Consider the following 27,790-nt stretch of genomic DNA (forward strand, 5'->3'; position numbering starts at 1 on the left):
ATTCTTTCTCTCATTTTCCCAACCCGCAGACTTTATCCATGCCCTTCCTCTGTCTTTCCTCGTTAAGCACACACACACCAATGCTTATTATGCCTTCCTGGTGAATTGACCCTTTTATCATTGTGACATGCCTGTCTTTATCTCTGATAATGCTCTTTGTCTTGAATTCTACTTTATCCGATATTAACATAGCTGCTTCAACTCTCTTATGTTCATTGTTTGCATGGTATATATCTTTTCCCATCCATTTACTGTCAACTTATTTAAAGTATATCTTTATATTTAAAGTACAGCATATAGTTGGGCTTTACCTTTTATCCATTCAGACAATTCCTGTCTTTTAATTGTAGCCTTATTCCATGAACATTTTATTAGCATTTACTGTAATTATTGATATGGTTGGATTTGTGTCTATTTGTTTTCTCTGTGTCTCTGGCTTTCTATTTTTGTAATTTTAATTTACCTATTGGATTTTAGATATACTTCTTTGTATTATTTTTTTTGTAGCGGCTGCTCTGGGAATTACAATGTACATCCCTATCTTTTTGCAGTCTCCTTAGAGTTAATATTGTATCACTTCATGTGGCATATAAGACCTTGCCATTGTGAGGCCCTGCTCTTGAAGTTAACTCCCACTTTGCAGCTGGAGCTCAGGTCAAAGGCCACTTTTTTGGGGCATTCAAGTCTGACTCTCAGACTAGGTTAAGCATTATTATGTGCTTTCTGAGCAGGCAGAACTCCTCTGGGGCATTTATAGCACTTCCAGTTTGCTCACTGTGGAATCCCCAGTACTTAGCATAGTGCTGTATGCATAATTATGTATTTGCTGGTTCAGTGAAGGGGAGCCCCGAGTTGTCCTTGTTTGAAAAAATGCAAAAGGTTTCATGATAATGTACTTCAGGGTGTGGGAATGGCATGATGTAAGGCTTAAAGGTTGAAAAAACAATATATGTGGGGTGGCATATAACAAAGTGGATGAAGTGAAAGTTAAAACAGAGAAAAAATAGAAAATAACAGTAGCCACCATTTATAGGGCACTTGAATAATGGACCAGGCACTGTGTTAAACTCTGCACATTTTATCTTATGTAACCTCAGTCCTGTGAGTTATTCTTGTCTCCTTTCAAACCAAGCCACCAAGGGACAGAGAGATCAGTTGCCTTAGTCCGAGTCATAGGAAAGGGCTCTGCATTCAGACACAGATCCCCTGATTCCAACACTTAGAATGGAAGCTAGCCTGGAACGCTGAGCTTGGTTGTTTAAGGCTTCGAATGCCAGTCCTAGGTAATTGTGTTTCAATTCTGGGCCAGGGTTGTGTGGAGAGAAGGCCAGAGATGTTATTGAGGGTATGTAGACAGTTGTGCTAGATGCTTCTTTACCCCTTCTGCGGGGGAGAAGAGTAGAAAGCCTCTGAGGCTTTTGGGTAGGAGAGTGCAGAACAGAAAACCATGTTTCAAGAGGATTCATTTGGGGCCAGCAGCCAGGCTGGACAGAGGAAGCAAGATGTGTGAACAGCAGTAGCCAGATCCTGCTGTGACAGCAGCCTCAGAGGGTGACTAAAGTGTTAAAGGAAGGAATAAAAGTGAGACATGTTTTGAGAGAGGTATGGGTAAGATTGGGTAATGACGAGGTATGAGGAGTAAAAGAGTCTTCTCTTGTCTTCTGGGTCATTTATATCTGCTGACTGTAAGCATTGCCTGATGACCATTAAATATATCCATGATGGGGGTTATCACAGCCCCTTTTCTCCAACTGGGGTCTGCGGACACCGCAGGAATCTGAGAGAATGCTCTTTTGTGGGAGGTGGACAAGGCTAGGAAAAATAGTTATAAAACCATTTTTTAAAATTTTATTCTGAGTAAGACCTGAGCTAACCCAGCCTGTCTGACTAGCACATAGAGTGATATTTTTGTACTTGTTTGGTATTATCATCCCTGGTGGACATTTCTGTCCAGTTCATCGAACAATCATTGAGTTAGTTTGTTAGACACGACCAGGTGACTGAGAAAATTGGGGTTTTCTGCACATGTTCTGTGCACTAGCTGGTGACATTGGAGAAGGTTAGAGTGAGTGTGTGCACATCTGTGCATGTATTTGTGTGCATTCATTATCTGCCTTTGAGATGGTCACTGAAAATCATGTTAAATTGAACTTTTTTTTTCTTAAGTGAGAAAGAGCTTAAGCAATTTCCAAACTAACATCAAGATGTTTTCACTTTCCCAGTGAAACATTTCAGTGAAATTAAAAGATTGCTTTGAAAGTGATCCAGAAAATAAGATCATTCTCTGAAGTTCAAGGTAAATGCATGAGATTTATGGATGCATTTGGAATTTACCCAGAGTATCAAAGGTCTGATTTTTCTCTCAGTATAGACTACGAAAATACAGAGTGAACACTGGCCTTCCATATTAACATGAGCTATATTTTAGGCTTTTGTTTCTGTTTTTCTCTGAGTACCTATCTCTCTAGAATTGTTTTAAGGCATGTTATTTGAGTTGAAACAAATGACAAGATGTGTGAGAGTCATCCTTTCTGCATTTGGGTTACTTAGAGACCAAGTCTGTTGCAAACCTGTTGGAATCCACATTCATAGTGGTTTGCACTGCCACCCTGGTCCATACAGTGAGGACCACGAATTCCCATTCTCAGCTATAGCATTGTCTCTTGGCTGAGTAATACTTGGTCTTGCCCATGTGTGTACAACTATTTTGCCCTAGATGCTGTTAATGATAAATACATTTAAAACTGTGTCTGAATTCATGGTTGCCCCTCCCTCACAATAGTTATTAAAAGTATTTTTTTAATTCCCCATGTTTTACTATGGGAAAATTTTCAACCTTTAATAAGGAGTACTTTTACCGGAAAAGGTTCAGCACTGCTGATCTGGTGCCAGACCACAGACCTAGGAATGAGATCCTGGTTAACTGTTGTGTGTACCCCCAAGTTTTTGGGCTCTTAGTAAATACCTTACTTGCAGATAGGCAAAGTAGCAGCTGGCAGTTCTAAGAATTATTGACTAGGTATAGCAGAACAAGCTTAAATCTCTGCAAGGAAAGGCATTGTAAGAATTCTGGTGGTTGTTACCCTCTTTTATTTTGAGAAATCTTTGAAGAGGTTCAAGGCTAGTGCAAGAGGAAGCTATTTGTGTCCCTTACAGATTCTGGCTTGGGGATTTTAGAGGCATGCTGTTCCAAAATCTGGACTCTCTCCCTTCTATTTTTGCCTGATTAGACTTGGCAAATGCCTTCAGTTCAAAGTGTCATAAAAATTTGTTGTTTGAGTTCACGTGACAAACATCACCCCTTGTTCTGAATCTCTTAATGCTGCCCAATGCCATTAAGTATCCATATCCCAGCCCCGTTTCCCAAACTTGGGGTCTGCAGACATCCTCAGGTTGGAGTGAGTAGTTGTCCTTTAAAAGGGATCTGCCAGTGTGTTACTGGAGTTTGAGAAACAATGTCTAAGCAACAATAGTAAATACTCTGGAATTTGAATTTTATTGTTTGGATTTTTGCCATTAATATTGACTCCTTTTAGAAACTTTAGGAAGACCATCAGGGTGCATTTTTTGGTTGTGGAACAACAAATTTTTACCTCCTTTCACTTAGTTTCTTTAGGAACCTGACATAAAGTTTTATACCAGTAAACCTCAAACAGAAATGACTTCCAACATTCTTTTTTGGCTCTTGTTTGCTTTCTGATGTAATTGAGTACTCTGTGGTCCTGGTGTTCTTATTCATTGTGGGTCTATAGGAAGTTAAAGGAGTGAAGTAAAAACTTCATATGCTTGTTTCCTTCCTGGATCGGAGTGTGTGTGTGTGTGTGTGTGTGTGTGTGTAGCTTTGCATTTGTTCCTTTACATTAGGGGGAGAGGGTGTGGCAGAGAATTCCAGTCAGACTTTCCTTCTTGGGCTTACCTGCTCTTGAGCTTTGATGGGACATCCAGCTTCTTCCTGTGGTGAGAGCAGCACTGGCATTGGGCATTAGAAGCCCTGGTTTTCTAGAAAGCCAGAAACCTCAAATCTTCATATCAATGTAGCCTCTGCATCAGTATCACTTGGGAACTTGTTAGAAATTGAGATTCTCAGGTACTACCCCAGACCTACTGAATTGGAAACTCTGGGTGGGGCCAGCAAGCTGTGCTTCAGCAAGCTGGATTTGTGCAAAAGTTTTTGAGAGCCACTGCTTTAAGACAAGGGTCTTTTTAATTTCCCAAGAAGCCTTTTTGTATATCTAAATGCTGATGGGAGCTTCAGGTTAATCACTTTGCTGAACCAGAAATATGATACAAACAATAGCAGTAATGCTAATTGCTAGCTAGAGATTTTCAAATCGTATGATGGTTAGGAGCATGGACTTTTTAGAATTCTTCACCACTATGTGTGACCTTGGCCAATTAATTTAAACTCCCTGCTTTTTTTCTCAACTGGGATATGGAGATAATCACGGTGGAAACTATTACTGTGTCCATTTTACAATTGAGGAAATGGAGGCACAGGAATGGTCCCAGAGCTTGCTTAGGGTCACCCTTAAATGAAGCTGGGGGTTTAAATCCGGACAGTCTGCTTGCAGACTCTGGGCTCTTAACTGCTGCTGTCTCCTCCCTCTTGTGTGCATTTCCCTTTAGTCAGTCTTACACTGGTGCCGTCGTGTGTCCACCTGTAACCACCTGTAGTAAGTTGGAATGGAAACATCCCAGCTGTTGTCTTGCACCAAGCAAGACTCTGACACTTCACAGTCTGGAGCTAAGTGGTTCTTAGCTGGAGTTTCTGAATCCCCATTTCAGAAGCAGGGCTCTGAACGGTAAAAGCCATTCCTCTGGGTCTCTGGTTCTCAGTGGAGGTGTTGTGGAAATCTGTGGGGCAGTTGTTGGTTGTCGCTGTGATCGGGGTGCTACTACCATTTAGTGGGCGGGACAGGTGTGCTAGCTTGCCTCAGTGTGTAGACAGTTGGGCTTCATGAAGAATTGTCCTGCATCCCACTGGACTTTCAAATGTGCCACTGGACCTTCAACCACTTTTTTCCTCTCTCTTAGGTGGGAATGTGTTTTACATATGATCTCAAATTATTTTTTTGAATGATATTAATTTATAATACACTGACTTCCTGAGGAATATAACTGTTGTGTCTTAAATTTTGTTAGTTTGAAACTGTACCAAGAGGTTTTCACCATTTCAGAAAATTCATGTCATGCTGTTCCTGATAATTTGAAATGGCATTACAACACATCTATCTGTATTGGTTTGCATTTTGCAGTTACTGCAGTGTGCCGTTTCTAGGAATAGGAAGAAACATTTAACAATTTCTTTGTGTTCTAGGGCCCTACTTCTTCAAAGTTTAATGTGTCCATGAATCACCTAGGAATTTGTTATGAAGCAGATTGTGAGTGGGGGAGGGGCTGAGATTCTGCATTTCTAACAAGTTCCGGGCTGATGCCAATGCTCCTGGCCCATGGACCACACTTTTAGTAATTAATGAGAGTCTGCTTTATATTAGTATGCCTGAGCATTTTCTTTTGAAGTCCTATTTTATTATAACTTAATTACCTTTTTAAAAATTTTACAGTGAGAACATATTGATTTAAGAAATATTAGTATAGGCCAGGTGCATTGGCTCACGCCTGTAATCCTAGCACTCTGAGAGGCTGAGGCAGGCAGATCGTTTGAGCTCAGGAGTTCAAGAGACCAGCCTGAGCAAGAGCGAGACCCCGTCTCTACTAAAAAAATAGAAAGAAATTAGCTGGACAACTAAAAATATATATACATAAAAAAAAATTAGCCGAGCATGGTGGTGCATGCCTGTAGTCCCAGCTACTCGGGAGGCTGAGGCAGGAGGATCGCTTGAGCCCAGGAGTTTGAGGTTGCTGTGAGCTAGGCTGATGCCACAGCACTCTAGCCCGGGCAACAGAATGAGACTCTGTCTCAAAAAAAAAAAAAAAAAAAAAAGAAAGAAATATTAGTATAGGTAAGTTATTATCTATGAATTTCATTTCAGACTAAGAAAAGGGATGTTACAAAATATTTGTTTTGAGAGTGATATGATGGGCTTGATGAGGTGAGAGCCACTTCTGGGTGACAAAGTGATGCTAATTATAAACACAAATGAAATTACAGACCCCAAAGTCATGAGGTAGTGACTTAGAATATGCTCATGTTAATTATGTAGAACAGGTTATCATTCATTTATTCTTTAAACAAATATTTATTGAATACCTGCTATGTGTGCTGTGTGCTGGGCACCGTGTCTGTGTACTGTGTGTGTCTGGCACGCATCTGTGAACAAAATAAAGGCCCCCAGTCTCCTATACCTTACCTTCTAGTGGGGCAGACAGACAATACACATTCTAGGTAAATTATATGGTGTTTTAGGTGATAAATGCTATGGATCACTGGAGGATTAGGAATGCTGGGAGTGAAGGGAATGGGGTGGGCAGTTCCAATTTTAAATAGGGTTATCAGATTTCTCACTGAGACTGTGAAATTTGAGGAAAGACTTCAGATGGTTAGGTCGTTGAACATGTGGATACCAGGAGAAAGAGCAATCTCGTTAGAGAGAATAGAGTGCAAAGGCCCCAGTGCTTGAGAACGTCTGGCTGGCATGTTTGAGGAGCTGCAGGGAGGCCAGCGTGGCTGGATAGTGAAAGGGAGTGTGGTTAGGGATGAGGTCCGAAAGGTGACAGGGGGCAGGTCACATAGGGACTTGTGAGACATCATAGGGCCTTTGCTTGTGTTTTGACTAAAACAGGGGGTAGGGGCGTGGGGTTGGAGGGAGTTATTGTAGGTTTTGAGCAGGAGTGACACGGTCTCACTTAAGTTTTTGAAAAGCTCCCTCTGGCTGTGTGTTGCAAATGGCCTTTAGGGGCAAGGATGGAAACAAGGAGGAGACCAATCAGGAGCCATTGCAGCATCCAAGCATGTGATGATGTAGTGCTGGTGCGAAGTGGCTGGACTCTCGTGTGTTTTTGTGACATTTGAAATGCAAGATTAAAAAAATTCTCAGAGCTCAATGCTTTGAACAATACCTATGTGCTTCTGGTTTGAGGGAAATCTGAAGTTGCTGACACATATAACCACGGTTCCATGTTCTTTTCCTTCTTGGGATCATGTGGGTTGTGTGTACATGTGTGCACGTGCATGCTCTCAGGAGTGGGGCGTGTGTCTGCATGCCAGTGGTTAGTCACGTACAGCGAGCAGTTATCTGAGCTAGTCGGTGTTTAGAGTAAAAAGCGAAGCAACACTAAATGGAACTGTCTGGTCCTGAAAACCTCACACATTTCTTCTTGATTAAGCCAGAATATATTTTTAGTAAAAACATATGCTGTTACTCAATTAATGTTTCTTGTAATACTCTGATAGTAAATCAAAGATAAATATTCAATTTTCTCATCCCACTCTTCTCATGAGCCCACTTGTACCTCTACTTTCTTAGACTCTGAGTAGAGAAATTTTGTTAGCACATTTGCTTTAAGCTGACTGAAATCTTTCTGACTTAAAATATGCATTGTGTAGTTTTGCTGTAGATTTTCAAATATTAACTTGAAAATGTGGGGGCAGTTTGAGATGTCTTCTGATATGTGTGTGCAGCTCATCTCCTGTACAGATCACGGTTTCAGTGATCTTCTGTGCTTGGAGGAGACTTGATTGCCATACAGCTAAATTTTCTGTAGTGGGGTCTTTTGAAAGTCCGCCAAAACAGTGGCCCGCCAAGGTATTAGTAAGAGCATACGTAATTAAGTAAAGTTACATGGCATGTCTCCAGGAGACCTCAGTTTTCAGCCAAGGTGACCTTTTTAGACTTTGGTCAGGTGCTTAAATGGCATAAAGTGTTTTGTCCTAAGGCTTCCTGATTAATCATAGCAATGATTTTGATCAGTTACTTTTTTTTCATTTTACACTTGTAGCAATTACTTAAGAAGAATAAGTGTGTATTATCATTCTTGTGCTGTGGCTACCATTACTTCAGCTGTCACTAAGATAATGTCTTGGCTTGGAGTGAGGGGAGCAGAAGGTAGCTTCATTTACTCAAAACTCTCCCTCTTATTCCTTTAAGTCTGTATTTTGGGAACTCTGATTTAGTTCCATAACTGAATGATAATACGGGCAGGGCAAGGAGGTCTTTTTTTTTTTTTTTTTTAAGCCTTGGGTTATTTTTGATGTGTTGTGACCTTGGAAAAGTTTTCCTATGTCTATCTAGTAGGAGATCTTTTTAAGGAGAGTAGGAGTTATAGCTATGTATTTTTAGACCACATTTTCATGTGGCATTTGTTCTTTGGTGGTGTGGTGTCATGGAAATTTCTCTTCCTAGTGTAGGATTTAGAAGATAATATTTCTGTTCTGGCTTTGTCCAGTTGCTCCAGTAAGTAGCTTAGTGAGCCACGATCTTCTCATCTGTAAAACAGGCATGAAAACATGTGCCTGCTGTCTCCCTCAGAGTTGGTAAAAATCAAGTGAGCTGAGATGTATGAAAGAACATTGCAAGCTCTACACTTTCCTCCAGTTGCAGTTTGTGATGTTGTGTGGTTATAATCACAAAGCATGTGCCCAGGGACCCTTCATTTCCCTTTCAGTCATGATGGGGTCATCGGTAAGGTGGGTGAGCCAGCTCTCTAGAACTAAAATAAGGATGTGCACGGGGGCTGGCAAGGAGGGGGAGTCAAACTGTGGGCTTCTGGAAATAATTCTAGTTCAAAACTTGTATCATTTTATGTTTTTGTGGGGCCATTTTTGCTCGTTTCCCCCCCAACTTAAAACTTAAAAATTCTCAAGCTTACAGAAATGTTAAAAGAATGGGAACCTGTGGCCTCAAGGCCACAAGTGGCCCTCCAGATCCCCAAGTGTGGCCCCTTGGTCGAATCTGAACTTCGCAGAACAAATCCCTTTCTTAAAAGGATTTGTTCTGTAAAATTCGGATTAAGTCAAAAGGCAGCACTCAAGGATCCATCCAGAAGGCCACATGTGGCCCCAAGGCCGCAGGTTGCCCAGCCTCGCCAGGCAAGTCAACAGTTGCTAACATTTGCCACATTTGGTTTCTCTCTCTCTCCACATGTATATATTGGTTTTTAAACTTCAATTTCTGCTTTCTTTGATTGTTGTTTCAACAATTCTCTTCTACAGGGTGTAGCGAACTTAGTCGTTACGCAGGCTGCAATATGCTAGGTGATGTTGAAGCTTTTGCGTCCTCCTGCTCAATCAATGCCTTCTCTTAAACAGGACGAGCTTACTGCTGTGAATGTAAAGCAAGGCTTCAACAATCAGCCGGCCTTCACTGGAGATGAACATGGGTCTGCCAGAAATATTGTAATTAACCCATCAAAGGTAATGCTAGTTGTCTATTTTCTAAAACTTCTGAAAAAGTGCGTGTATGTGACACCCTTGATAGTTAATGTTGATAAATTATCGTGTTGTTTAAGCCACAGTCCATATTCAGAATACCCCCAAATATCCTTTATGCTTTCCTGCCTGAGGATCCACATTGCATTTGGTTGTCATTTTTCTTTAGCCTCTTTTAATCTAGAATAGTAAAGCTCTCCACCTCCCCCGACCTCTTTTTTAAGGCTTTCATGACTGCTATTTTAGAAGAGTTCAGGCCAGTTGTTTTATATTCTAGTTCTATATTCTAGATTTGTCTGATTGAGTTCTCACGACAGGCTTCAGGTTAGACATTTTTGGTCAGAATACTACCTTGCATCATATCAGGAGACGTACAATGCCAGTTTTCCCTTTCATTGGTTATACTAAGTTTGACCACTTAGTCAAGGTGGTGGTCTCTATCTCCCCACATTGGAAAGGTTACCACCTCTTAGTAATCTCTATGGGGTGATACTTAGAGGTATATTTGAATTTAAAAATATTTGATACTCAAATATATTTTAAATTATGTTTATATTTGAATATAAAAATCCTATTCTCCAATAAAATTTTACTCTGTTATTTTAGTATCAATTGATTCCTGCTGACTGATTTATTTTGCTGGTCACAAAGTGCTGGTTTCTAATTATCATTCCTCATGCATATCTTCATTGGCATTCTTTTGTAGAGAACAGCTTCCTTTATACTCCAACTTTAACTATCATTTTGGATTCTTTTAGTATTATCCATGGATTCTTTTTTTTTTTAATTTGATGTATTATAATCCATACCTTCATTTTTCTTTTTGACGCTCAAATTGTTCCCTGTTTGGACAGTAGAGGCCCCTCTAACCTGGCTCCTCATTAAATGTCCCCTTCATTTTTTTAAGTACTTCTTACTTTTAGCATAATAACATATTCCAGGCTCATCTTGTTTTTTTCCCTGTCCCAGCCCAGCTCAAGATGCCAGGCATGCTCAGTGTTCCTGGACTGTTATTACTTCTAGGCCCTTTCAGTGGACAGGGATGGGAAATATGTAGATGTTTTTTTCCTATCTGCCTATCACTCATTACCATTTCTAACCTGATACGGCCGGGTTTTTCCATACCTTTTCCTGTTCCATCTTTTTATCTCCTTTCTCCCAAATGAGAACCCTGGCTCTTGATAATATAACATATTTATTCATTTACTTTATCTTACAATACACATAAAGTTCCAGAATAAACTATACCAGTGCCACTCCAACAACAGTTACTATATAAAATTTACAATTTCTGTATAATACTTTTTGTTCTTAGATTAACCTTCATTAAACGTATATGGTCAGAATGTTGTGTTCAAACATTTCTTGAATTAAATGTCTTTTTCTGTATGTTTATCTTACTAATTAGATATATAAATAGAATTGTTTCTGTTTGCATTCTTTTAGGGTCTTTTTTCCATCCTTTTGAGCTATTTTTATATTTTGGATGTTAAAATACTTTTATGAAATTAAAAACATCTTACAGACAAATAAAAAGAAATCAAACATACAGGTGAATTTCTACTTTGTTCTCCTCCAGAGAAACATGTTAGTTAATGGTTTATCATTCCAGATGTCTTTTTATATGCACACATGTACACATAAATACATAAGTAATTGACAGTTTGTTAAACTATCAACTGAAGGTAATAGAAGAATTTTCTGCAGATAATCTCATTGACTATACACAATGTTTTTTGTTTTGTCTTTTCCAATCTTGAGACATTTTTTACATTACAACTATTATTATATATATGTAATTTGTGTTCTTCTTTTACTGTTATAAAATTTGTTTAAGTGCACCATTCTTGAGCATTAAGAACATTTGCATTATTGTACAACCATCACCACTGTCTACTTCCAGAACTTTTTAAATCTTCCTTAACTGATCTACTTTTTGAAAATGAAACATTATTTTGTATGCACTTTTCCTTATGGCTGAAGTATTCATATTGATAAGAACTCATGGATAGATAACATTCCATCATGTATATGCTGTAATTGACTGAAACCTCTATATACAGCCATTAGTTTGTTGCTACCTTCTCATGATTATTTATAAAGAATTTATAGTCATACTTGAACATATAACTTTTGTTCTTTAGAATAAATCCCCAGAAGCATATTACTACTTGGGGTGTATTAGTCTGCTAGGGCTCTGCTGTAACAAAATACCACAGGCTGGGAGGCTTAAACAACAGAAATTTATTTTCTCACAGTCTGGAGGCTTGGAAGTCCATGACCAAAGTGTCAGCAGGTTTCTCCTGATGCCTGTCTCCTTGGCTTGCAGATGGCCACCTTGTCACTGTGTTCGCACATGGCCTTTTCTCTTTGTGTGCTCATTCCTGGTGTCTCTTCCTCTTCGTATAAATTATGGACACCAGTCTTATTGGATTAGAGCCCCACTCTGTCACCCCATCTAACCTTAATTACCTCTTTAAAGGCCCCATTTCCAAATATAGTTATATTGGGGGTTGGGGCTTCAAACATATGAACTTTGGGGATGTACAATTTAGTCCATAACAGAGTGTGACTGCTTAATGTCTCTTGATATGAACTGCGAAATTGTTCTCAGTTGTGTCATTTTCTGTTAAGTTAAATAACAAAATAAATGATAACAACATTCATTACACTTCTGCTACCACTATTCCTGTGAGATTTATTCAAGCACCTAAGCTTTCTGAGGGAATTTGACTTTATAAATATGAAATATATGAACTATAACTCCTAAACTTTTTTCCGTATTCTTACCAAATAAATTATTTTCAAAATAGCTTTGGATGGATGGGAACAAGTGTTAAATTTAACGTTATTTCTCATATCTTGTTTGAATGAGTACAGAATGACATAAATCCTTTGGAGGACAATTTGGCAATGCTTATTAAAATTGCAGAGTCGTACAATCTGAATTCTGGAAATTTATCCTAAAGCTATTCCTGCATATCTATGAAATAACAAATGTGAAAGGCTATCCATTTTAACATGATTTATAATAGCAAAATTTTGGAACAAATGCTGCAAATGTCCATTAATGGTAGCTTGAGTAAATAAAATGTGGTACATCCACACAGTACATTATTATGTATCTATAAAAATGAAGAAGCTCTCCATATACAGATGTGGAAGGCTCTCAGACATTTACTAAGTGTGCATAATGAACTATACATACCAGGAAAGAGAAAAATAATAAATATGTGTTTGCTCATATGTATTCACATAAAGAAACACTGGAAGGACACATACAAAGCTAATCAAATTGTTTACTTGGAGGTGGGCATTGGGACTTGGGAGTGAGGCTCTTTGCTTTTTAGTGTATTTTTTGATTTCCGAATTATGTGAACGTATTGCTGTTACAATAAAATTAAATGTTGTAATCATGTTTTGCCTTTTTTTGAGCCCTAATGTATATTTTCTCTTTTCTTGCTTTCTTGGGAATTTTGGTTTTGTTTACAAGGTTTTTAGCAAGAATTAAAACATATATACAGTCCCCATGTTCCATTGCAACCCTTAAATACATAGAAGAGAGTATAATTATAAAACAGATTGCTCAGATTACTTTTTTTCAGTTTTATACCTCTGTTTATTATTAATAAAATGCTCATGCATAATTGCAAATAAGAGACCTTTTAAGTATAAAACAGTCTGCAGTAGTAGGTGTTTTGTGCCCTTTGTTCAAAGATCAAATATCAAAGGAGAAATTTAAAATAAAACAATTGGCTGCTATTGGCTGCTTGTTTCTCAACAACTAGTTTTGCTATGTTTTTGCACTTAATTTATTCACTGTTTGGACATTCTGCAAACATTTGCTTAAAAAAAATCACAAAAACTACAATGAAGTTGTTTATCTTAAAAAAAAGAAAAAACCCTCAGACTTTTTTTCTACTTAATCTAATTTTTATTACCACATCACATCAACACACCAAAAGAGACTTTTTATCATACATCAATCACAAGGATCAAGGAATACCAGTTCACATTAAAAATAGTTGTACCAGCTTTTCACACTGTATATAAACTTAGCTAGTGGCTTACAACTGTGTTTCAGCCTACAGACTAATTGTTTACTAACTCATGAATATTAACTAAGGTAGTTATTTCATTTCACCAGTGCAGATATTTTATTTTAGTCATAGTTACCACTGTTTGCCAACCTTAATGGGGTTATTTATTAGAAATTATTGACTGTGCCATATTATTAAAGAATTCCATGGTCTAAAATGTGATGCTTTCATAGGATTCTTGAAAATTCCTATAGGTTTCTATAGATTCACTGAATTTCTAGGTATTACTTTATTCCCTTTCTTGTCTTTTTCTTTCTGTCCCTTCCTGCTTTCCTTGTCTGTCTTTTAATTTGGTTAATATGAAAATGATATAGTAATTCACAGAAGCTCCTTTTGCCAGTTTTCCCCATTTAGAGCAAGTAACATCAGCTTTCTCCTGAAACCTTTGTATTCATGAAATTGGCAGCCCAATCAAAAATGATGAATACCAATTTAATTGAACCTTTTGTGATTTGTCATTTAAATAAATTAAATTTCTCTAGACTTTTTTAAAAAAGCATTGGGTATAAATACAGAGTTTCCTCTATAAAAATATGTGCCATTAAAATGAAACAAGAAAAGGAATGATTACTGTGTGATTACTAGACTTTCTCTTCTTGTATGTAACACCTCTCAGGAAAAACATTCTCTTCCTGACCAGTGTGTGGTATGAAAAAGTACAGCTGAAGGATTAAAGCAGAACCCATTCTCTTGAAATTTATTCAGGATGTAGTTAATTTCGTCTTACCAGAGATTTCCAAGGGCTCTTATTTTTCCTTGAACTACTATACTTGTTAATAGTGGAACAAAAGTGATGTGAGCTTTTGCAACATGTTAGTATTAATCACAGCTCTTGGCTTCAAGGACTTAAATTACCAACTTATTTCCTGATCGGATGTATGAAGATTTTCAATGAAAACAATGAAGATAAAATACTAATATACAGTACTAAGATACTTACTGTTTTAAATTTTTTCTTTGTTTCCTCTTTCTATAGATTGGAGCTTATTTTAGCAGCATATTAGCTGAGAAACTCAAGCTTAACACCTTCCAGGACACCGGAAAGAAGAAACCACAAGTTAATGCGAAAGATAATTATTGGCTGGTTACTGCTCGATCCCAGAGTGCAATTCATAGTTGGTTTTCTGACTTAGCAGGAAATAAACCACTTGCTATTTTGGCCAAAAAGGTATCAAGTATTTCTTACATTTTTTAAATTATGGTCTTACAAAAATGGAGCTAGTTGTTGGAGATAACATTCAAGTGTGTATTTCTTTTCCCCCAATTCTTTCTGAAAGTGGAAGCCTGAATGGCAGGCATACAGCATCACAGGTGTGCTGCCGGTGTGCTGGTTTCCCCTTTATTTTGATTTCCTGTGTTGCCAAGGACATCTGTCAACTTAAACATTCCACATAGCGAGCTGTTTATGTGGACTTTAGGTAGACAAGATTTTTAAATCAAGAACAGGCAATAAGATTTCGTTTCCTTTTCTATTACATTTTCAGTTTTCTTATGTCAGGAGATCCAAGATTTGTTAAAAAGATCTTTGCTTTGAGGTTATTTTCTTGTCTTTAAAAGTACCCATTCACATGCTTCAAGCTAAATCTCCTTCCTACCAAGTGAGATAAAGATTGTGATTCTGTGTGTGCTTGCTCTTTGAAAAAGTTTTAGAACAAAATGGGCAGGTTTATTCATAGCTTCCTGCTTTTTCAGTGGGGGTGTGTGTGGGAGGTTCTTTTAAAATCTTTGCCTTTGGTCATTTTCCTGAAGTGGGAAATAATAGGCAGATTCAACAGTCTTATAGTCCAAATAATATAAGATATCTTTTTGAAATTTAGGTAAGAATCTAGAAACTTCCCTCTTAGTCTTGATCTTTGACTTCTTGCACACCTTCAAAATAATCCCAGGGGTCTTTTCTCATTTCCCCTGAAGCCCTTTAGTTTTAGGGGTACCTATCTTCTGTTCCTAGTATTAAGTGTTCATTACCAGCTTGGTATAGGCCCAGTTTATAGGAGAGCTCCTTTGTATATTTGCTTGTTATTTTCTAAAGAACTCTTTAAAAATACTTCCTGTAGCTTCCACTGGCTTTATTTGCATTAATGTCATAACATCATATTGCCTTGCATAGATTTCAGTGGTTAAAGGCAAATGAAATCCTTAAAAAGCATAATAACAGTCAGTATAACTACCTCTTACCATTCAGTTAGTGCCGCTGTCTCAACCCAGGCTGAACTGTATAGGACTTCTTTTCCAGGGATGAAAATTTACTTTGTGGTACCACTGTGGCCTGTGAATTGTATCTGAAGGCCATATAAGTCATAGGGCGTCCTTCAATATTTGATGGCTTTTGACTAACAGTTTACATTCTCAATGTTGTCAGCCTGGCATCTATCTTTTTATAATAAATTTTCCTTTTTTATAAACTTTTAGAACGCATTTTTTCGATGTTTTCTGAAAGTGAATACTAGCGTGGAGTTGATGCCCTTGCTCCAGGGATAGAGTGGTCTCTCATCTTTTAGGAGGGAGCTGAATTATGGTGCAGTGTATTAGCCATTGTTCTTCTTTCTTTATTAGGAGCTGCCTCTGGCCAAGTCAGGTGTTACTCAGGTAAGCCCTGATGTTAATTCCTTGCAAATTTAAAAGATGTTTTCTTTATAAAACCATTGAATATATCTTGAAGTATTCATTTCTTGGGCATTTCCAGAGTACCCCCCCTCCCCTCCTCAGCATATCATCTTCTTGAGCTCGTGAAAGCTCTTTCAGAGTTGTACAAAGAATTACATTCTCTCTATGTTCATCCTATTAGAAAGTTCAAATACTTTTTTAATTTCTTGTATTCATTTGGCTTAAGGCAGAAAACCTCTATTTACCTGCTAAAATCCTGAGTCATCTTCAAGCTCTTATCTGGAGTTCACAATGGTTTCCTTTATGGGATGGATCATGTTTCTGGACCTGGTTTTCTGTTACTATAAAGCTCCACAGTGCTCCAAGTGTTTAGCCACAGAGAGGGCTGTACAGGACCTTTGAACGCAATTGTGATTGTAGATTGGTTTGGAAAAGGAGACATCTTACATCTAGGGATGTTCTTCTAGGTCTTGAACAGTTGACTAGTACTTACCTGTTCACTTCAATTGGCTCGATTACTGTGGTCTGTGGAATTTCCTTTTGCCTGTGAACCCTTGCTTAGCAGAGGATGCTGATGGTAATGTGCATCCGAGGGGAAGGGTGGTACGAGGACAGCCGGCACATGCTAGGTGTCTTAATTTTCTCTGGGTACTTAGATGCAGCTCTAGCTTGATTTAGAAACCAAATAGCTGCCCGCTGATTTCCTACTTTCAGCTACAATTTAAAGTCAGATGGTTTCTTTACCGAAGATAATGGAATCCAGCACTGTGAGGAAGACATACTTTAGTCAGGGTGAACATTTTTTCCTTTCTGAATCGGCCCAAACTGTGGATTTGACAAAACCATCAATATGTGTCTTCTTTCTTAATCGAATAACTTTCTTCACTTATGTTCATTTGAATTCTAAAGCCCTTGGTTTGAATCAACCGGTTTTCTTAGTATTCTGCCAGTATGGGCAGTGAACGAGAGGTTTGTGTTGTGCTCTTAGTAATGTAGGATCCAAGACTAAGTTTGTTTGCTGTTTCATCTAAACATTTCACGTTTAAATGTTTTATTTTTTTCTCCTATCAGTTGCTATTAAAAAGAAATCCTTTAGGCACCTATGAAAGATACTACTAGTAGTGATTCTTTGGCGGTGCTAACTTTACTTTGCATTTGCTTATGTTTTAGGCCTCGACTTAAAACCTTTTGGCCCCTCTGAATGAGAGGCAGTCTCACCTTGACAGCTAGAGTTTAGCCTGCTGACACCATACTGTATGTTCTAGTGAAAGGCAGCAGCTCAGGTCTTGAACTGAATATTTAACCCTGTGCTTTTCTTGTCCCTGACTTAAATGATAGCCATGAGAGATGTGCCTTGTAAGCTAAATTTTCAGGAAGTTTTCTTGTTAAATTGTGTCTTTTTTTGTTAAAATATATGTAGTCTGCAGAGAGGGAGCCTTCTAGCTTTGGCCCGTGTGATTTTCATCTCCCTTTTAGTTGTACTTGAGCTGTGTAATCACCTCTGTCATGGGGGCTGTGTTCTGAAGTCAGCACCCAAGGCAGCGACTGTACGTGATCAAAAAGTCTCTTCAGTTGCCCATGAAACTACATCTCAGTGTCCAACCCAGGCAGCCTTTCCTTCAGCATTGAAACAGCTTGATGTTTCTTTGGTAAGACTGAGTGAAATAGCTTGTTTTCAGGGGACATATACAAAAATTACTTATCTTTTAATTTTAGGATCATACTTTGTACCAAGTGTGTGAATAGTCAAATTTGGAACATCGTGCACTAAATCCACTGTATAAGTGAGGATTTGGTTAACTATGGGAAAAATGGCATGCTATGTGCATCAGTTAGCCAGTTTGAAGCCTTGATTTTCAACACAAAATTAAGAGTTCGGGGCAGAAAGACCAGGGCTCTTGATATCCGTGGTTGTGGTGTTCAGGATCCTCTAAACAAAGGGTCAAGTCCGGGGCCACTTTGGCTGTCATGGAGAAATCCTTGGAACTGGCAACAAAATAATTGTTATAATTTTGATACATGTAATTATTTTGCTCTATCCTTGTAAGTATTGTGGGGGTGGATAGGGTTGGTCTTATCACAGCTCTTGAATGAAGAGCCTGGGCGTGAAGGGCTTTAGAAACAGGACAGGCCCAGGAATGGAGCATGGAGGAGGTCATCCCTGGTGCTGGCGTGTCCTCACCTCCCAGTCTGGTTGCTCCCATCCTGCTGCATCACAGCTAACATAGCCTTTGTTCACTGTTTTTCTTTATATTCATATATTGAATAGGTTAAATAGATGAATGGGCTATTCCTAGAGTATTTATGAGGGGTGCTAGAGGAATGAATTAACTCTTTCAAACCATTCAGTGGTACATTGGGATACTAATTTGCTAAGTAGTACCTTTGTGGTCTGGAAGAAATAATTAACTGCCTCAAGTGCCTACTTTTAGCCAGTGAATTAATTATCCAGCTATTTGTAGCTCAGTGTTTATTAGGCAGATTCACTGATCCGTCATTTTTTAGCCTCTATTTTAAGTGTTGGGTTAACTACTTTTAGAAGCTTTCTGGAAATTGTTACTCTTATGAAATGTTAGTCAGAAGCTTTATACAAAAAAACGTTCTTGGATAAAATATAGAGTGGGGACAATTTTTCACTTGATCTGTCCCTTCCAATTTGAGAAATCCTTTGGAGGGCTGTCATGAAATTATTTTTCTCCGCTCTGTTGATGAGTAGCTCTCAGCATGTGGGAATTTGAAAATAATGTGTTTTTAAAGTAAGAAAGCATAACTGATGAAACTGTTTTGCCATTGTGCTAAACATAGTTTTGGTTCATTTTTCTTAATGAAAATTGGCTTAAAATGTTTCTTTTTTCTTTTAACTGCACGCACTATTTGAAAATCCATTAAGTATATACTTTCTTATAGCCAGTAGGTAACTTATAGCCTTTTTTTTTTTTGCTTCTCCTTTCTTTAGGTTTGTCTAATTGATGAATGCAGTATTTGATTATTATAAATATGCTATGTTATTTCTTCTTAGGTTCCCATCCTTAGTAAAAAAGAGGATGTTTTTGCATATCTAGCTAAATATTCTGTGCCCATGGTTCGAGCAACGTGGCTGATCAAGATGACTTGTGCCTATTATTCTGCTATATCTGAAGCTAAAATTAAGAAACGTCAGCCTACTGATCCCAATTTGGGTAAGTGAGATGATACAATGTGTTTTACATTTCATTATTGATTCTACAAGTAATTATTGCCTGTACCCTCTGGACACAACCCAGCATGGTGAGCGCTGAGAATGTCTATGGTGAGACAAAAAGTCACTCATAACATAGGTAGGGGAGCTGTTCTTTGTTCCCCCAGTGCCAGAATCCTGATTCTATCAGTGAGTCCTAGTGATATTACCTCCAAAACGTATCTTGAATCTGAACACTTTTCACCACCACAACTATTGAAATGCTGGTTCAAGCCACCATTATCTCCTGGCTGGATGTAGTTGTGGCCTCCTAACGGATCTGTCTGCTGTTACTTTTTCTCCTTACGTTCTAGTCTCTACATAGCTACCATATTTATCCCCAAGCCTAAATGAGATCATACTGTGTCTCTATTTATAACTTTATGATAATTTCTTATTATAGTTGGAATAAAGATCCAGGTTCTTTACTGTGGCCAGTGAGGTCATCCATGGTTTGCCCTCCCTCCCTACGATGTGCCAGCCACACTGCCTGCCTGCTGTCCCTCCAGCATGTCCAGCTCCTTCCCTTCCCAGGGCTTCTGTGTTTCCTGTTCCTTGGGCCTGCTTGCTCTTCTCTATGGTGTTTGTGTGCCTCCGTCTCTTCACTGAGGCTTTGGCTTAAATGTCATTTCCTCACGAGGCTTTCTCTGGCCACCTAGCTAAACGGCATTCTCTCTTTCTTCTCCCTCTGCTCCTGGTTATTTTCTCACATGTTATTTTATTCACAGCACTTTTCACTATCTAAAATTATCTTCAGCATTTTTCAAAATCTGGTCCCTCTCTTTTATACACTAAAATGTAAGGGCAGGGGCTTTGTCTGTCTTATTTCCCACCGTCCAGAATTATGCTGGCCCGTGGTAAATATTTGCTGAACAAACTGAAGGGAAACTATTTTGGGTCAGAGTCCTCATTGTATTGGTTACTAAAGAGTGACTGCTTGAGGGGATGCTAAGGCATACTTTATGAAGGATATGATGCTAAATTAGAAGTGTGTGTAGAAAATTACATATAAAGCTGTTCATTTAAAGATTACATTTACAAATAATTCTTTATGAAATGGAAACACGCTTATGGTTTTACAAGGGAGAACCCAATCGCAAAGCTCTGAGGAGCAGGGACAGAAAGTGCAAATGTCCTCAGATGCCAGGTGGTACCCTAATAAATGAGCTGGGGTGTAAAGTGGTTGGATGTGGTAGGGGGGCCCTGATGAACTGGAGAGTGGAGCCTCCATTCTAAAAGCATGAAAACTTAAAAGGAAAAATTGTGATCTGAGTTCCATGGCTGCCACCTTTGAGTTCAGCATTATTTCATATGTGTTGAAACAGGCAAAAATGAACTGTATTTAAAAAAAGAAATCTCTAGGAAATAAACCTGAGAGGCAATAATCCACAAAGTTAACAATGGTTATCTCTGAGTATTGTTTTCATGGTAGTCTTTTGTTTATCTGTCTGAGTTGAATTTTCCCCCCTCCTCAGCTTATTATTTTATTTAGGGGAAAACAAAAGAAATATCTTTCATTACTAAAGTAATATATTGTTGTTACAAAATTTTCAAATGATGCCAGAGTAGACACCATATGTTCAAGTTTCTCTTCTCCCTCCTCTCCCATGTTATCCTTCTTGGAGTTTCATTCATTCAGCCTCTCTCTCTCTCTCTCTCTCTCTCTCTCTCTATATATATATATATATATATATATATATATATATATATATTTACACACACACACACACCCCATTCTTCACATATCTGTACGCATATCTATATCTCCATTGGATTTATTACCACTTCTCCCGAGAACCTGGATATCCAGTTGCTTACTAGCCACTTTTACATTGATGAGTAGTAGGCATCTAAAACATAATGCGTATCAAATCAAAACCTTGATTTCTTGCCATCCCTGTACTTATTCCTTCTTTTGACTTTTCTTTCTTAGCAAATGTCATATGCAGCTATTGGGTGGATAAGAGTAAAAGCCATACTGTTATTCTGAGCTTTTATCTTTCTCTCAAAACCCTATATTCAGTCTGTTAACAAGCCCGCCAGCTTTACTTTCAAAATAAAACTGGAGCCTGAAAACTTTTACCATTTATTTTTTATCACTGTGACCAGTTGGTTCTTGGGATTATTTTCTTCTCCTATAAAAAGTTAAAATTTTTATTATTTGCACACCCATAATGAATGGACGACTAGGTTCACTCACTAGCTGTAGTCCCTCTTCCTTCATAAGCCACATAACATACAGAATTCTTTTTTTTTTTCTTTTTTGAGACAAGTTCTTGCTCTGCCACCCAGGCTGCAATGCAGTGGCACCCCCATAGCTGACTGCACTCAGGATCACTCCTGGGCTCAACTGATCCGTTCCCGAGTAGCTGGGACTACAGCTTCATGCCACCATGCCTGGCAAATTTTTAAATTTTTTGTAGAGACTGGTTCTTGCTATGTTGCCCAGGCTGGCCTTGAACTCCTGGGTTCAAGCAATGCTCCCACCTCAGCCTCCAGAATAGCTGGGATTACAAGCATGTGCCACCGTGCCTAGCCTGATTCTGTTTTTTGACTCAGTTTATTTACAAAGCATTGTAGTTCATGGGTTTTTATGATTAGCAATGTCTGCTTAAAATTGTGAATGTTAAATCCATGAAGGTCAAGTGCCTACAATACTTTTTCTCATGGTAGAGTATACAAGCTTTGACCTAAGAAATGCTAAAGGCTAAATACAAAAATATTTTTAAAATGCATGAATTTTAGAAGTTCACCTCTCACTTCTTACTTAGGTCTAGCATTTCAGAAAGAGCTTTGGGCTTTACTGTTTTGAGGTGTGCCACTGGTGACTGGGTAGAGTTAAAGCAGAGTCCTCAGCCTCTCCAGATATCAGTCTTCTTAACCTTGATCCAGTCCAGGGTCCTTGTTGCATTTGTCAAGTCTTTTTAGTTGTCTTTAATCTGGAACAGTTTTTCAGCCTTTCTTTTTTTTGGTCTTGATATTTTTGAAAGGGACAGGCCAGTTATTTTGTGGAATGTCTCTTGATTTGCATTTCTCCAGTTCCTCATGATTAGATTTGGATTATGCACTTTCAGTAGGAGTATCATGGATGTGATGCTGTGAACCTCTCAGTGTGTCCTATCCCAATACTAGTGTTGATCACCTTGATCATTTGGGTAAGCTGGTGTCTACCACATTTTCTACTTCAAAGTTACTATTTTACCCTTTGGTCTTGTTTTACTGTCACCTTGTTACACCTGGTACCTCATACTCTCTATTTTGTCTTCAGCACCTTCTTCAGCTTCTTTAAGCAAATTACACAGTATATGTGGAAGCATTTGGCTGGGTAGATGTAGCTATACTGTAGCAAGTTTCACACTCCAAGCAAGGGATACAGCCAAGCAAGTACACACATATATATGTGTTGAATCGGATTAAATCACATACACTTCAGAAGATTAACTTGCAGTAACAGGTTCTGTGTTCTGGCTTTGATAGCAGAAAGAATCATTCAGCACGTTTGGGGCAAGATTGACTATTGAGTGTCACCCTTTTCTGTCATTGGTTTTATGACTTCGTTGTCTTGATGATTGTTTTTAGGATTTGTAAAGTGTTTTGAGTAGAAATGGCTTTTATTCCTTTGCAGTAGAAACATCTGTTTTATTTTCAGTTCCTACTACATTCAGCATTGAAACAGAGCTGTAAAGCACTGCTGTTTCATTTTATTGAAAGGAGTTTTTCCTAAAGTTAAGTGGGCTAACAGCAACAAGGAAGCAACACAGAGATCCTCACTATCATTACGCAGAGAGTTACAGATCTAAAATGTAGATTAAATGGGTTGCTGCCCTGGGGAGCTGCAGCCAGCAAAGATCTACCAAGCACAGTGTGTACCCAGAAGCCAGAGACACCTTGGGTTTATGGGTGAGGTCTCACGTGTAACTTCAAACTGGGTAATGAAGTATCTGACTTGGACAAAGCCGAACGTTAGGGCAGAAATTTTAAATAGTATCAATTAGGGAAGCTCAAAAGAAGAGTTTGTAATTCTTAGTCCTAGTGAGACCTAAAAAGTAAAATAAAGAAGAGATTTAGGTGGACATGATATTTGGAAAGTGCCATCAAATAGGTGATGTTGCTACGTGAGGGAAAGTATACCAAAAATAATACTTTCGGTTTCAGATGGATATTTTTAGAGTCGTTTCAGTTTTAAGAGAATAAGAATGTTTAGCTGTCTTAAAAGTTTTGAGCCCACCAGAGAAAAGCATTTAAAGCAGGCTAGTTAATACTTAAAATTGAAAAGTAAAAGTCATATCAAGTTATGAAACTGAAGAAAGTCTTTGAACCGATTAGGAAATATGACTTCATAGTAAGAAACCGAACTTCGTACATTTATTTGTAGGAATTTCCCCTGTGAGGAGTCTTATTGTTGCTGAATCAACTAATGATAACGACAGCATTTTCTATCATGATTGCTATCTCTGTAACAGTTAGCATTTCCCGAGCACTTGCGGAATCCCCGGCACTGGGTTAAGCAGGGTTATGTGCTCAGTGCGTTCCCAGGTTGAATCAGCTCCTGGTGTGTGGTGGGAAATGAGCTGGGTTGCTTGAGGAAGCTTTTCAGCCGTGGGGATGCCGTACCCCCCTGCTAGTGAACCTGAGGCTGTGTTTTCTTTTGGCTTGTGTGAGAACATCAATCCCTCACCAGGTTTATTGGCCCCTTGTCTCTCTGCTGGGATTACTGTGGTGTACAGTGGTCCCATGTCCCCCACTCCATTAGTAAATGTTTGCTGGGTTCTGTGTATATTTTGTCCATTTCCATTTTCCGATTTCGTTCTCCTTTCACAGATGAGGACAGTGATGTGCAGATGGTGCACAAAGCCCCTCAGTGTTAAGTGTCCAGACGAGGCCCCAAAGCCCGTGTTGGGTGCTGTGCTGGTGGCAGGGACAGAGGGAGGGAGAATGTAGTCACTGCCCTCTCAGTATTCCCAGTTTGGAAGAGGGGCATGTGTCCAAACCAAATGTTAGAGAAGGAAGGAAGTGAAATGAATGAAATGCAGGGGGCTTCTCGAGGAATAAGCCACCGAGGGAGATTCTTGGAGGAAGTGACTTTGGTATATAGTTTTGAAAGAAGAGGGCTTTCCCAGGAGGACAGAGTTAAAGGGGGTGGGATGTTGTTCAGGGAAAGGCATTTCTGGCAGAAGGATGGTGTCTGCAGAGAAATAGGTCAACAAATAGTTTCACTTGTGGAACTGCCAGGGTTTAACCTCAGCTTGAGTATGAGCTAGTGGTGCTGAAAGGCTGTGTGAAGGCGCGTTTGCCAGAGTGGGATACTTGGGCAAGATGTTGGTATACTTCTCGCTTACTCTCATCAACTGATAAATTATAGTTCTTTCTTTAAAAAAAAAGGCAGAATAAATGCTAAATTCTTTTCTTTTGATTTCAAGTTTTGGCTCCGGTTGATAGGAGCCATGGAAGGGCTTATTATTGCTGTTACTGTTACAACACTCCCTCAGTTTGTCTGTAAAATGGGGATAAGCGACAGTAACTTTTAAAAATGCAATGAGTCAATACCTCTAAAGTGTTTAGAACAGTGATTGGCACACAGTGAATGTAGACCAGTAATAATATGCTACAGCTGCTTTTGGCCTACTGTTATTACCAGCCAGTATTTATTGATTATTTTGTACACTGTGCTGGGAACTTTACAGACAGGATCTGTAATCGTTATAACAAGCTTGCACTGTAGGTTTTATTATTCCATTTTGGGTATGAGGGACCTGAGTCTCAGAGAAGTTAAGTAACTTGCTGGCCTAGATGGAGCTGGATCCGCGCCCGGGGTCATGCCACGAGAAGGTGTTTGCACCTACTCCTAGCTGGGACGATGGTCGCTGGTGGCTGGACCCCTGCAGGCAATGACATTGCTAGTGGGAAAGACGAGGGAGGGAGCAGCCTGCAGGACTTGGTGGCTATGGGCAGCGTCTGAGGAGTCCAAACTCTCATTCCCACAGGTGCTGTGAGGAACAGGAGGAGCAAAGCAAAGTCCAGAGTGTCCTAGAAACTGGAGAAAGAAATATGAAATTGCTTGTAAGATGAGCAGCCTTCATTCTGACTGGGATTATTGGGTGTTCAATGTGGTGAAAAGTGACAAGATGTATCACACGCATGAGGTCTTTCTGGGGAGAACAGATAGATTAGGAGAAGCTTAAAATGCTTCGTGGGTAAACTGCCAAGGGCACAGCTCTGTTTACCCCCAGTCATTTCCTCTGTACCACCTGAGGTTTTGTGGGGTTGGGTATTTGAGTCAGATGAGAGACTTCTTGGTTGACTATACTCTTGGAACCACTATCCTTATCACCCCCAAAATATAAAGAAAAAACAACTACCCTTCTTGCACAGTGGGTAATTAATTTGTGACATTCACTGAGCCATTTGGACTGCAAAAATAAGCCCTGCTAAACACATAATTGACAGTCTGGTTTCTTATCTAAGCCTACCAGCTTACTTTCAGTTTGGATCCTTGAAGACATTACATACTCACTTTTTTGATTCCAGGGACAAGCTTTTAGTTTAGTTTAGTTTAGTTTCAAGTCAAGATTGCCTCCACATTTTCACAGTGTTCCTTATATCTCATTTGTCCTAAAGGATATATCTGCCTGTTTACTCTGAAAATAACCCTGAAGTTTGGACAGAAGTGCTTGTATACGCTTCATTTAAAATTCACGCTTTGCTTAGGTGTGAGAAGTAGGTTTTAATTGGTGAGGTAACTCTGGCTATTTGGTCAAAATCCTCCTCCAATGGAAGGAATGGGGCCAGTGGGGTAGAACTTTGGCACCTGCAATTATACCATTTTCTAACAATCTTTTACCTGAAAGTTTTAGCATCTGTTGATGAACTGAGCCTGGAATAGTTATTTCATTGGGGACGGCAAGATGTTGGTATGCTTCTGGCTTACCCTCATCAACTGTGATAAATTATAGTTCTTTCTTTAAAAAAAGGCAGAATAAATGCTAAATTCTTTTCCTTTGATTCCAAGTTTTGGAGTAAGAATTGTTGTAGTGCACCTCCAGTGGTGAAAAATGAATTTCTCTTTTTTATTTTTTTTTCAAAATTTATTTTTGGTCATTGGGCTCATGGATTTATTCTGTATTTTACAACCAGTTATACTCATTGTTCATTTTTGTGTTCCAAGTATTCCAAAGTTGGCCAGTGGGAGACTCATCAAGCTCTTTTGTATCCTTCTGACATGACGCCATTTGTTGTAGGACACCTCCTTGCTTTCTGGCACAGAAAGATGCCCCAGGCTCACCTTGTAATTTTCCTGCCTCTGATCTACAAACAGCCATTTCTCTAAGGAACCCTGCTTCTTTCTAGTAGGGACTGTATTTGGAAAGCAAGATCTGGATGCTGAAGGTGCTCATTGCTACTGGGATGTTGTGGTGTCTAGGTCCTGTTAGTGGATCGATGGATGGAAACGTGTGCAAGTACGCATGTATGTGGAAGGTTATTTTCCTATTTCCACTTTATCTTTAACATTACAAATATTTTATTTCTTCAGTTTTATATTTATCTCATTTCTATTACGTGAACAATTCAAATGATTTCTATCAACAGTAACATGAATGTGGATACTTACTGGCTTCAGAATTACAATAATTTGATACATTAATAGTTATGAAATTTAATTTTTTTGTAGTTCCTTTTAATTTTAGAATATATTCCACCTTACTTAAAATGATTCTCTCTGTATAGTAAGATACACTGTTTACATTTGTTTTCCATTTTAGAGTTTAATTTTGTTTCCCTATTTGATCTAATTTCATATTTCAAATATGTACCTTGACATAGTCAAGAGTCAAAACTATGTTAAGATATATGCAGAAGTCTTGCTTCTGTCTTCACCATTTCACACCATTCCCTTCAGCCTCCCCTCATATGTAATCATTTCTTATTATTATAGTTTTCAGTTAAATCTTCCAGTTTTTATTTTTTGCAAAAATATGCAAATATATATATCTTCTTATTTCTCCTCTTTCCTTACACAGAAGTTAGCATACTATATATACTTTTCCATACCTTGCCTTTTAAAAAATTAAATAATATTCTGGAGATTGCTTGATATCTTCATTCCTTTTTATGGCATCTTCATCCCCCATTGTGTGCATGTACCTTGGTTTATTTGGCCAGTCCCCTGTTCGACACTTGCATTGTCTATAGTCATTTTTTTGTCTGCTATTTACACTATTTCAGTGAGTAACTTTATGTGATGTTTTGTATTTGTTGAGGTATATTTTCAGAGTAGATTCGTAAAGGTGGAATTAATTGCATGTAAAGGTTAAATGCATTGAACATTTTTTAAATTTAAAAACTGTTTAAAAATTTTTAGATTTACAGAGAAATTGAAAAGATAGTGCAGAGTTGTTCCCATGTATTCGCCTCACTCCTGCACACAGTTCCCCCCATTATTAACATCTTCCATTAATATGATACATTTGTCATAATTAATGGACTATTATTTATTATTATTAATGTCAGTCCATACTTTATCCAGATTTCCTTCATTTTTAC

General features: G+C 38.5%; 1 protein-coding gene across 1 annotated transcript in view; it reads left to right on the forward strand.

Annotated features, from left to right (window-relative positions):
• Positions 1–27,790, forward strand: part of MED12L (mediator complex subunit 12L) — a 313,159-nt gene that overhangs the window by 19,583 nt on the left and 265,786 nt on the right. The window contains exons 2-4 of the mRNA XM_045539482.1: positions 9,209–9,313; positions 14,405–14,596; positions 19,052–19,211. Coding sequence (XP_045395438.1) covers positions 9,209–9,313; positions 14,405–14,596; positions 19,052–19,211 — 457 coding nt within the window. The remainder of the gene's footprint in view (positions 1–9,208; positions 9,314–14,404; positions 14,597–19,051; positions 19,212–27,790) is intronic.

This window comes from Lemur catta, chromosome 1, assembly GCF_020740605.2.
Source record: "Lemur catta isolate mLemCat1 chromosome 1, mLemCat1.pri, whole genome shotgun sequence".
Lineage (NCBI taxonomy): Eukaryota > Metazoa > Chordata > Mammalia > Primates > Lemuridae > Lemur > Lemur catta.